The sequence below is a fragment of the Planococcus citri genome, chromosome 4 (genome assembly GCF_950023065.1).
Source record: "Planococcus citri chromosome 4, ihPlaCitr1.1, whole genome shotgun sequence".
In the NCBI taxonomy this organism is placed as follows: Eukaryota; Metazoa; Arthropoda; class Insecta; order Hemiptera; family Pseudococcidae; genus Planococcus; species Planococcus citri.
In genome coordinates, this window is record NC_088680.1 from 42,566,707 (window position 1) to 42,579,911 (window position 13,205).

Genomic DNA, 13,205 nt, shown 5'->3' on the forward strand with positions numbered 1-13,205 from the left:
ATTGCGTATAAAAGGGAAGGAGATTGAGTAGACCAAGCTACGAGTAATTAATCGAAATTAATTGCTTCTCCTATGCCTGATGATTTACCACTTCATCATAGGAGTTTCAGCCAATAAATGGGGAGGTAAAAGAAATAAGAAATAAATTAGACGGAAGTGCTTTCATAGTACTAAATGAACGTTTGATGAATTTTCTTAATTTTTTTTGCTTTTCTTTTCTACAGAAATGAAAAAAAATTATCGAATGCGTTTTTCAGATAAGTATTAATTTTTTATCAAATTTTTTCAAATTCGAAAACTGAATCCCTAAAGCATTATGCCTATAACATTCATATCTAATTCGCAAGCTTTTCCCTTCAAAGAATTACGAGTACCTGTGGTCATTTTATTATGATGTATATTACTCAACTTCCAACTTCCAAGTTCGAAATTCCTTTTATAATTATTTTCCAATAGTCAAGTCGACTGTGAAAAATTTATTTCACCATCTCTAACGTTTATAGAATTTTCTGCAGTTCATTGACGTGAGATAATTTGTTCATTGTATAAAAAGAACAAACGTATTGAAAATTTTTTATGGCTTTTTAGCATTTCAAGGCAATCTATTTTTTTTCACTCCTCTCTACCTTCTCTTTGAAGCCAATTGATCCCGTAGATATATTTTTAAAATGATTAACTTGAAATTTTTTCTTCCCAGAGAAAAAGCATTTTTTGTTTCATCGATTCAAAACGTATACAGACAACCATATCTTTTCGTTCTTTTTCCAAAAAAAAAAAATTATTTACCCAATACTCGAATTTTATATAAGTACGTACCTATATAGTGAAATGACTCGACCCATTTGTTTATAGAAAGGTTTATGTTACTGAAGAACACGGATCATAGGTAAACAACTTTTACGTTATAAGCTCAATATTATACTACGAGGGGGAAATGGAGGGCGACGTTTTCGCAGACGTTGAGCCGACTCGGTGTACCTTTTTTAATCTACAGGTAACGTATGGAAACGGTGAAGTGCACCGTAAAATAGTGGGGGCATATTACCGTAAAACATAGTACACTCACATTTATACACACACACTCGCAAAACATACGATTACCGATGTATTTTACTGTTTAGAGTGTTTCGAGAGAATCGAGACAAGGCAGGAAAAAAATCAGTTTCACGCGGGTACCGGCCGGATTAACAACTCTTTTTTGTTTACGTGAAAAATGATTTAAATAATTCGCGCGATGTTTTAATTTTTTTAATTCGAATGACGAGAATGTTTTAAAAATTTTTTTTATCAATTTTAAATCGTATATTTCAATTATTTTATTTTTTTAAACTAGACAATAATGACGAACACTGTTGTGATTAAGTGAGTTGATTTTTTGTTCAATTTTTATATTGATTTATTGTCGCGAGTAACCTGTTGAAGTGTAGAGGAATTTTTTTTTGAAATTTTTTTGGAATGAAGCCTCGTAATATTGATGAATTGATGAGTTGATTTCCAGTGGAAAATTTCCATCCAAGTTTAAGGTTTATTAATGGTGTTTATTGATGAGGTTTTATTCAATGGAGTACCTCAATGTTAATTTGTTTGATTAACTATTTAATCATTTTGAATGACTACAATTTTTTTCACCTTTTTTTAACCACGAGTGACATTCAAACATTGAATTTTCATCTCAATTTTAATTCTATTTCGACCTATACCTAACTTGGTATTCGTGTGTATCGTTTGTTTAGATGTGGAGTTCTTAATTTTATTAATTTTGACAAGCAACAAGTTTCTGCTGAAATGTGCTTCTCGTTAAACTTTATAGTCATGTCCTCGGTACACGATCAAAAAAAATCTACACGTGCAATTTCTCATTTAAGTATATTGAATGATCTTTATTCATCTTACATACCTACCTACCAATACATATGGATCAAGGCAACTGTTTTGCCAATATGATAATTAAAGATGATAATTCAAATTCTGATAACAACGTTCGCTATTCACATTTTGGCAGTGATAAATTGAAATAGAGAATCTCTAAAACTATTTGAATAGAGTGATTCGTTGTTTGTCTAGTGATAGGTACTTAATAGGTACGAATTTTTAATATTTTTTACTCTTTAGATAACAGAATGAGATTTATGGAATGGGTAGAATTTTTCATTATAACATGAAACTCGTGAGGGAATCCTTCAGGTTTTTTTTTTAAGAGGCTGATACCTGCTTGTGTGAAATTTTTACAAAGTTGTATGAAAAATATCTTGAAATTAATCAATTTTTATCATTTCAATTGATCTAAAATGCTGATAAGAAAGTTACTTAATATGTCTATTAATAGGAAAAATCGTATGCTTTAAAAATTTTCTTAACGTGTGAGTAATTTTCTTGCATTCTCACAATCAATTTAAGAAATTAGACTCCTCTTCGTTATCCGATATTCCTACCTTATTTTTATTGTTGAACTACTTACCTATCAACTATACCTATTCGTAATTTTTGAAATTCATGTAAGTACCTACTTTGTAGAAAGTATATTCTCAATTTCTTCCATTTTCCTTATCTTCGCGGTTAATTTAGAAAATTATTACGTATCAATCTCAATGTGCAGCCTACATTTTGAAAAGTATTACAAGGTAGGTACTTACGTAATTGAATGAAGATCTACATTCATATTTTCTAAACCATCAGTTCACAGAATTCACCATTTACTTCAAAAGCAGGGGAATTTTTTTAAAAGCTCGAAAATTTTTCCATCATTTTGATAGGTACTGATTACTGTTTTTCTGTAATATCATTTTAATACTCATTTGTACAGCACACAGGTTATTATAACCTTGAGAAGATGGAAAAATGGATGTTGAATAATTATTGACTCCTCGTTGATGAGTACCACTTTCCAAAATTTCACGGAGGTTGGCAGTAAATTGGTGTAAAATTATTTCCAAAAATGCATCATGAAGATTTTAGATATTTTAGTAAAAATGTAGCCCTCTTTTCCAACCCTAAAAGGTTCAAAATTTCAAATTATCAAAATTCATTTAATATTTTCAAAAAAAAAAACGATTTTGAAGGAAAACAGATTTAAAGGGGGGGGGGGGGGGGGGTAATTTCCCTTTCCTCCACACACACATGTCTGAAAATCCTCATGATCTGAACTAAATCTAAAATACATGTACAGTATGTTTTGGCCCAAAATATTGTATAGTTGGTCGAATTTTCGCAATTTTCAAAAATTCTAAAATATGTACAAATTGGAATTATCTATGCCTCTTCCCCTCCCCCAGCTCATTCTTAAGGGGGATTTGGGAGGTCAGCGAATCATTCTCTGAGATCATTTGAAGCATACATTTCCAAAACGCACCAAGTCCAAAAAAATATTGATAAGAAATTCATGGTACTTGGTACAATTATTTCGAAACGTAGAAATGGCCCAAATTGGCTGATTTTTTGATATGTTGTAGCCAAGACCCTTGGGCACAACATATCAAAAAATCAGCTATTTTGGGCCGCAACTTTATGCTAGATGGCTTTGCAACCTCAGAATCTTTCAAAATGGACTTGGTGCGTTTTGGAAACGTATGCTTCCTGTTTATGCACATACCTATTCTGGTTTCAGGAGCAAAGAAGGTCATGGTAGTGAGAATTCTGATTTTGAAAATTTTGGGAACATGTAACCTCCATCTACTAAATATTAAAAACACTTTTTTTCGCAATATAACTTTCTCTCTCCTTTCCTTTCCTTCCTTCCTTCCTCCCTCCCTCCAAGAAACAACTCGAGAGAAGAAAATTTCAAAAAAATATTTTCAAGTTCATTTTACTGTTTCATTGATATGACATTGGATAAGTTAATTTTTTCTCTCAACCAGATAATTCTTAGCAAATTTCCTCTTCCATTTATTATCTAGTGTACTTTTTTCGGACACTTTCTGAAAAAGAAGCGTCTCGTCTGAGAAGAGATATGTATATACTTGCCGAAAACGGTTTTATTGGGTGAAAACAACACTGTAGCAACATTGTATTGATCTATATCTCCATGAAAAAATTTTAGAATTTGAAAAACGTCAAAAATTTCTTTAAAAATTCCTCGATGGTCTTTTCAAAAAATGGGAATGAGCATTACAATGGCTTTTAAAAAGGTCGCGAATAAAATTGTGAAATGATGGGATTTTTGAGAGAAGGGAAGGAAGGGGTCAAGCATCGATCAAAAAGCTTCTCGCATCTCTGCCAAATTCCTTCCAACCCCCCCCCCCCTTCAACAACCTCCGAAGATTCTCCAAAGTCATAATACTTTTGTACCCATGAATTTACTTTTTTTTATCTGTTTACGATCTAATAAAAAAAATTCTAGAATGACTAGGTAATTAAAGAAAAAATGTTCGACCCCTCCCCCTCCCACTCTTTGATTTTGAAACTAACCCATGCGAGAAGGAAAGGGTGGACGAATCAAATTCTGTAATCTAAAAATAGTTTAAAATTTACAAATTTAGAAATTATTTTTATCCTTAACCATCCAAGTCAATGATTCATGAGCCTGAGCTTCTGAGAAAATTTAATATTTTGATGAATTCCTATAATTTTGCGAAGGTTTCGTGAAAAATAAATTAAATATGAATACCTATAGGCCAACTTCATCTATGTATACCTCTTCTTATCAGGAAATGTTTCCGAAAATTTAAACATAAGTTGATGAAAATTAACTAGGTAGTATAGGTACACACATCTGTTGGTAAATTATCTAATATGACGTCGTTTTCAATTCTCATTTTCACCTTTTACCCTTGCTCCTTAAAATTTCCCATGAATATGAATCACAATGTTTTTACCTACATGGTTGTACATAGTAAAATTTATTTTTGAAACACCTACAGATAAGTATACGAGTACCTTACGCAATTATTCATCGCAAAAGTTCAACATTTTGAACTTTTTTAAACCCCTCTTGTCACTCTGCGGATTTTTTTCGTAAACGTAACGTAGGTAATTCAGCTTCTTTAATTTAATCGTTTTCAATAAACTGTGTAATTATTATTATCGTCTCATTTAGGAAGGAATTTGAGCAAATACGTATATAAAGTCACGTATACCTAGGTACCTACCTATAACGTATATATTTCATCTTTTTAACCGTGCTATGCTCTGGGAACGTTCTTAATTCTAATTACACAATTTGCGATTAAAACTTTGAATTTCTTACAGCAGGGGGCTACTATCTTGAAAAACTTGAAAATGATAATTTTAGAAGCAAATTCTAGTGGAAATTTTGAAGAAAATATGAAAACAGTTCTCTGGAAAAATGGTCTACATTCAACATGAGAGGCGAGGGGAGTGACAAACAATCTTAAAAACCTTGTTAAAGTTAAACTTTAAAAAAAAAATTCAATTGATTTTTTTCAACTTTGAAAATTAATTTTAATGTAAATAGGTAGTATGTGGAATAGTTGGTGAGGGGGATGGAGGGTTGTAAAACTGTTTATTACTATGTATATTTCAACCACACGTCCATTAAAACGATTTTTGTAGCTTACGGAATTCTTCCATTAAAAAATCGTGTTAATTTTCCATCCAATTCTTGCGATTTTTTTCAAGAAAATTGCATCCATTTTCGCCTCGGCTGGAGACATTTGAACGTGTATTTTTCGATTTTGATCCGTTAGCAACCGTTAAAAGCGTAATTGGTTTACGGTCAGTGGTCAACTACTCGCTGTGGAGAATATATGCGAGAATTTGATTATTATACAACTGAACAGCGCCAGTTAGTCTTTTATGCTGCGTCGAGTACACACATACATAAAATAAAACGTAGTTTCAAAAATTAAAGTACAATAACAATAAATTTTTTATTAGCTTCAAGATGTACATAGAAATTTATTTTAGATGCGAAAATTTCTCCTTCATCTCCATATCATTTCCTCGTTCCTATATATAAACGAGAAGATCGAATATCTCTCTTCCCCTTGCCTTTTTCCCTTCCGCGAAATTTAATTATTACAGCCTGCTCGATGTCACATTTATCGTCGAATTTAATAGTGAACATTTTTCTAAAAAAATTCTTTCTAAAAAAATCTACATCGAAAAATCTTACTTACGTTTTAGGAATTTACGCTGTGTTGCGGAATTTTCGTCAAAGGTATCACTGTGTTGGGAGTTGTTTGAGGTGAAATTTTTTTCAACTTGTTCGTAAAAACGCTTTATAATTTTGGAATTTATTACCATAACAGATGTCGTGGATGGTTTTTGCAGCACAGATACACTATTTTGAAATTTAAATCGTTTATATATGGATTTGGTTTTTTATGCTGGTAAATTGATGAAAACAGATGGAAATCTAATCTGGAATTGTGTTCGTATGTGTATATGGAGTTTTTTGTGTATATTTCGGTGTTTCGCGTTACACTATGGTATCGAGCTGATATATTTTTTTGCAGTATCGCGAGACATCATAATATGGAGAATTTGAGTACGAGTAGGTAGAGGTATACGTACTATATACGTGCCTAGGTATTTGAAATGTAAATTTTTTACCATATATCTTACGATTTCGAATAGATTTCTAGTTTGCTTTCTCAGTATATGGATACCTACATAGATCTTGATAGGAGAATTAAGTACTGGTGCATAGTTACAAGGTGGTCGACCTGAGAATTTATCAATTTTGCTCATAAATATCAACTCAAAACAAAACAAAAACAATCCGATTCCAAAATTTTCATTAAACACGCACAGGCTACAATACATCGTTGATGAACAAATCGCAATTAAAAATTCATTAAATGTGGCAACGTCGCAATCTCACGCATTTCAAGTGCAAACCAGGAAGCGTTATTATAAAAAATGTAATTTGCTTCGGTAAAATTTGCAATGATTGCTGTACCGTAAGTACTTGAAGTACATAATTATAATTAATCGTACTTGTGCCAGTATTTGCAATTTTTTTATAAAAAATGTTTCGTAGTGAAAAAAGTTCTCAGTGATTACTTTTGGATCGAAAAAAAAGATCGTTCATACTTCCTGTTTATGCAAAAAAATCATGTTCCGAATTGAAAAAAAATTAAAATATAAGTCATAAAATTTCAGCTTCAAACGATTTCGAAAAATTGAATTCGAGTTCAAGGGATTACTCTCAACTATTTTCTAGTACCTACCTAAATTGCAATTTTTCAGTTTTGACTCTTCTTATTGTTAAATTCAGGATCAAACTTGGTGGCAATAGGAGGGAGAGCCAACCTGCCCACTAATTTAACAGATTTGGAAAAATTTAATGTAAAAATAGTTTGATGAGATTTATTCAACATGAAATTTCAAAAGTCAGGCTGTCAAAAAATGAGTCAATTTATTGACAATTAAAAAAAATTGACCTTGCTAGGTCAGGGCGTCTCGTCTGTTCTCTCAGAGAAATTATTTCCCCTATTTCCAAAATTTGAATAAATTTGCCATTTTTCTAGATCTTTAAAAATTATCAGTTACCCCCAAAATAAAGGTGGGGCATGGGAAAAATAAGATTATTTCAAAAATAAACAGCTGTGAATTTTATTACTTGGGTAATCGAAGAACTTCTGCTGAGTGTGTACGATGTCAGGATTAGAGGAGGGGAAGGGGCAAGGGGCTCTTATTTTCAGAATTTAAATTTTCTGCCCCTATGGCTAAATTGTTTCTGTTCAGAAAAATTTCGATTGAAAATTTGAATACGGCGCTCAACCACATTTTAGGGTCTCTTTTTTGACACCAAAACAAAATTTCACTTCTTTTTAACTGCATTAATGTTCTACAATTTTTATTATTAAAATTCCAGCTACCTACTCAAACGTAATTTTTCATCATTTGACGAATTTTGAATAAGTAGATATGTTCATTTTTATTTAAAATTTGCAGTTTTCTGGCAAAAGGCCCAAAGTGGATGTTATTTCAGCCCTCCGCCTTCCCTATCTTCATGAAAGATTAATTTATAAAAAAAAATGATAAAATTTGATCCACTTCTATTGAGAAAGGACAAGAACATGAAAAATGGAAATTTTCATAGAATTTTTCTGGTCGAATGTTGACGACATTTTATTATTTTTCAGGTCTGCCAGAAAATTGGGACCTGGTGCAAATTTTTTCTCTCTTCCCTCACCCATATCTCTGCAGTTCTGCCATATTACATTCAGTCGATCTGAAACTTCCAACAAAATGCTCTATAAGTTTCCAAAAATTTGGATTTTTTGAAATTTAAACTATTATGGTCAAAAAAGCAAGTTCTAAGTGACGATGGATTTTTGAGTTATTAAACAACTCAAAAGTAGATGGAAATCACATTTTTAGTATTCACATTACTTATGCATTTTGAGCAGTTTAAAAAAAAGAGATTTTTGGAAGAAATCGAAATATCGTTGAAGCTTCAAGGTCAGTTGAAGGAATTGAAATTTGGTTTCGAGGAATTGATTATAATATTTTAAGAAATAAGTTTTAACCAATTCTATTCAACGAGTCCTCTTATTTTAAAAATATAAATTTGTTCAAAAAAATAACAATGTTTGTATTTTAAAAATTGTTAAAAATTGAAAAATAACTTCGATCTGCTAATTTTTTGGGAGGTTTTGGGTGGAGGGGGGGGGGTATTCTCTATCCAAAATTCAACTTTCATTGAAATTGGAACGGGATATATCGAATTTTCGAGTTGAGTATTTTTTGTTGCTACATATGTTTTTTTTCCAAGAACCGGCGGTTTTTATGTTATTTTCATTCATTGGGGTGGTTGAAATTATTTTAGGGGGAAGAGAGGGAGTCTTTCAAAAAAATGCAAAGTCACAAAAATTGCTTCAAAACATCTTTTAAACGTTTTATTTGGAATAAATGCAGCCCTATTCAAAATTTAAAATCTTAATTTCTGTGATTTTTTGAACTAAGTGAAGAGTACTTCTACCTAACCAATCTTATTGTTTCCTTTCGTTTACTTTACTCTTTCCTCATCCCTCTTCCTTATAGTTTTTCGAGATTCCTTCATTCATTGGAATGGTTGAAATTATATTTTTGGTTTTTTCGGTGGGGGGAGGAGTGAGGGAGGAATTTTTAAATAAAATGGATATCATGAAAAAAATTCACGGAATCAGCTTCAAAAAATATTTTTCCACATCCTAATAATAGTCAGCTTTAATTGTTCAAAATTTGAAACTTGAAACTTTAATTTCATGACTTTTTGAACAACCTGCGTCAAGTCTAGAAAAATTCATCAAAAATCGAAAATTGAAATTCAGCTCTTGAAAATTGGCCTGGTGATGCTTCTGGGATGAAAATTTCGATTTTTTCAAGTCCAGTCCGAAAATTATTCTGCCTGTTAGGATAGGTACTTCCTTTGTGAGAAAATTTTCAAGGAAGCATACGATTTGATTAGATTAGTTTTCATAATTTCGTTTCCTTTACTTTGCAATTTGCTCCCTTCTTACCCCCTCCCCTCCAAATAGTCTTAAAAATTCCCAAAATTTTAAAATTCCGGATGCTCCCTTAAAATTGTAGGTAGGAACCTACAGTAAAATAAATGTTTCCAATTTGGGTCAAATCACTTTACATGAACAGTGGTTCTGTTCAAACATTCAAATGGAGCTGTGTGGTTTTAAAAATTTCAACAAAAAAAATAGTTTTTTTTGGAATGGAATTAAGAGAAGCAAATGTTTAATGTGAACTAAAACAGATTCCTTAATTTTTGAAGATGAAATCTCACTTGGCAAAAAATTTGAAATAGTTCAAGGCAAGGTCGTGAGATGAGTCTGCAAAAAAAAGGTCATGTACCTACGCTTCTTATCTGTCTGTGGTTTCGACGGAGTTCAATGCAATTACCCAATTAGAAATTATGTCATAGAAAAGTTTCAATTATTTGGGTTGATTTTTTTTCATCAGGTCCTTCAAATGGAAGGTGAGAGTATCCTCATTTCACAACCTTTTTAAATGTCAACCAGATAGAGTTTTTTCAAACGACCCTTTTTGCATCATTTTGAATTTTTGAAAAAATATCAAAAAATTCCACCCATTCAAATTCTCACTGCAATGGCCACACTTTCTTTGATTTGACTGCATCCAAATTCAAATCATAACAAAAGTTTGACAAAACACCCTACCTCATCGAAAAATTTCGATCAAAATTTCTACACACCTGCATAGGTCGATGATTGTCTACGTCCTCGAATAAATCAGGTTATTAAGAAAGCAGCAAACAAACCTTCGCGATATTTTTGCTTGCATAGAACAAGGTCTATTATAGGCAGTAGGTGCCCATTTTTATCGGGTATAATTCGCACCACGTCTCGAAATGCAAATAGCTCGATGCCTAGGACAAATGCGCCGACAACGTACCTAGTGGATCTTTTATTAATTTTTTTTTGTTTCGTTTTTGTTTTAATTCGATTCATGGTACGGATGTAATCTCGTCTTACCTTGTTTGCAATATCATTGTTGTATTAAATACGCTAATAAAAATAAGCGTGTGCGTGAGAGAGAAAAGAAGAAACGAAACAAAAAAAAAAACGCTTCCCTTGATATACATAAATGGAGGTCGTCGTAACGATTCGTTGAATTCGTATATAACACCACACAGCACAGATGCTGATTTCTTCAAACAATAAATACAATCAATTAAGATAATAATGGTAAAAATACGGCGTCAAGACTGCGGGTGGTAACATTTGCCATTTACGTCTTGGGATTTGAGAAATGTGCGCACGTAGATAGAGAGAAAGATGGGTACCGTACCTAGTACTATTAAAGGGTTAAATATGCTAGATTTGTTGTTCCGGTTTAAACGTGTCTGGCGATGTAATTAACGCCATAACTAGGTATTTGTGGCAAGCTGCTAGAATTTTGACATTTTTACCTTATTTCGCTAATTAGACATTTTAACTATGTAGTTTTTCCACGATGCGTATTCATGGAGCTTAGGCCGTGTAAACTTATATTGTTTTATATGAAATTAGACCGCTCGCTGGCGTATGCTACGCTTTAATGTAGCCATTTTGAAATTTTGACCTCATTTAGTAGGTAGAGATAGAGATACACAACGTATCTACCCTTAAAACTGACATCCATCGTGTATTTATTTTAACCTTGGCATTTGTTGCGCAGCTCAGGGTGAACTAATAATTTTCATCAGTGAAGGTGATTTTTCCTAAACAGATGAAAAGTGTGGTACCTCTACCTACTTACAATAATGTTGACTTAAAAGTTGTCTATGCTATTTAAATGCGAATTTTTATTACAGTCGGCTAATTTTCTATTCGCGAAACGATTTTTTTTTATTACTATACCTATCATTTGTTGAATGAAATTAGAGAATCACTACAGCAACCTGTGCCCAGGTGTTGAGGAAAAAACCGCTAATTGGAAAATTTACATTTTTCTCTTTTTTTTCCTTCTTTATGAAATTTATCTACCTATAATTTGTTCCAAGGTTAAAAATGATAGAATTTTTAAGTAACTAGTTAATATGCCTAGCCTATGTCGTTTTGTACCGCAGACGCAGATATTTAAGACGGAAGGAGACGAAATCTCGATAATTTTTTGTTGACTTTAACACCGGTAGTTATGAAAATTCAGCAGTGAAGATATTACTTATTTTTTTCGAATCAGTTTCTCATAGTTTTCATAAGATGAAAATACTAACTTTCATGCTGGTGTAATCGAATCCAGCCCTTTCTGAATGCTGAAGGGGGGAAGGGAGGGTCAAGGCTCCAAATATGCATTCCAAAAGTTGAGCACGTGTTTCCGCGAATGAAAAAAATAGTTGGTGAAATTATTAATGAAAAAAATTAGATTAGGTAAAAACTTAAACTGCTTTTTCAAAGGAAAAAAAATCGTTGAAAAATGAGAAGGTAAGTTTTTTGAAAATAGATCTTTAATCTTAAGAACTCATTTCGGCAAATTTTAGAAATGATGAAAAAAATCGTTTCTCCAACACTCCTCTCATCTTCTCGAGTCGATAATCTCTCCCTCCACCTTCCCTTCCTCCCTCCCTCCCAGACAAAATCCGGGCACGAATTTGAATCCAATTGATGGATCAGATTTCAAAGAGTTTTTGTTTTTGTTGGATCAATTTTCAATTAGATGTTTTTCGTTTTGATTCTGAAACAATCGATAGGAAAACTGTTCAGGTTATTTGACATTGTCTGTGAGTACCTATTGAATAACCTATGAGTATCACTTATGAGTAATTTTGAATTTCCAAAGTATAATTTCGATTGGTGTAGATTCATTCAACTAACGTATGACTCGGTTTATGATTCAAAAATACCCATTGCACTATATTTGTTTGCATTATTTATTATTTATCTGAATGTGCATGTATCTTACAATGTAGGACTCAATCAAATCTGAAAAATATGTACTTGTGACTTGTGATTGTGATTCATTTTGAATTTTGATCTGTTCGATGCGGATTCACCGAACTCGGATGAGATTCGGTTCATGATTCATTTACATTTTTTTGCCATTGATAAAAATTCAGATCCATTCGCAATTACATATTTTTTACAAGAGTTAAAAACAGGAGCGATTAAATCTTCCAAGGAGAGAAAACATTTTCCTCATATCCCTCTTCATCATCCCTTCCTATTCGAAAAATCGTGATTTTCTCATAAAAATTCATATTCATCCCCAAATTGATCAAAAATTATAGGGATTAAATAGGTAATTTATGAAATTTTTTCAGTTTTTTATATGGCTTTTTGGCCAAAAAGCCCATGAGAAAATTCTAAATTGATGTACTAACTTGAGAAAAACTTATTTCTGAAAACTTTCTCCAACTAGTTTTTTTTTTCGAAATTTCAAGTTAATTGAAACTATTATTTTTAAAAATATGTAAATCCAAACTAATTATTAAATTGAATTAAATTAAACGATGTGTTTATGGCTCGCAAGAACACATCAAATGGGGGATGGGAGGGGTGGTGGAGAAGGTAACTAATTCTGGGGCTTTGTCGAAGTGAGAGGTTCGAGTAAATCTGATTTTTCTTTTCTTTTAAATGTCCCTTCTGTTCCTCATTTCCAAAAAAAAACTTTGAAAAATGGAAGTGTTTAAATGTTTGAGTCAAAATGTTTCAAAAAATTCAATTTCAAAAAAATTAGTGTTCAATAATAGATATTATAATTCGCTAAAATGAATTTCAAAATATTTTCTCTGGTTTTTTGAAAAACACAGAGTGGAAAAAAACTGTTTTATGTCCGAGAAAAGTCAGGGCGAAATTTTGGAAAATAGT

At 32.0% G+C, this 13,205-nt stretch overlaps 1 protein-coding gene across 1 annotated transcript in view; it reads left to right on the forward strand.

The window, feature by feature from the left end:
* The first annotated feature begins 1,110 nt into the window (after positions 1-1,110).
* Nep2 (Neprilysin 2) overlaps positions 1,111-13,205 on the forward strand; it is a 56,404-nt gene continuing 44,309 nt past the window's right edge. Inside the window, exon 1 of the mRNA XM_065359738.1 lies at positions 1,111-1,362. Within this exon, the coding sequence (XP_065215810.1) occupies positions 1,340-1,362 (23 nt within the window). The 5' untranslated portion in view covers positions 1,111-1,339. The remainder of the gene's footprint in view (positions 1,363-13,205) is intronic.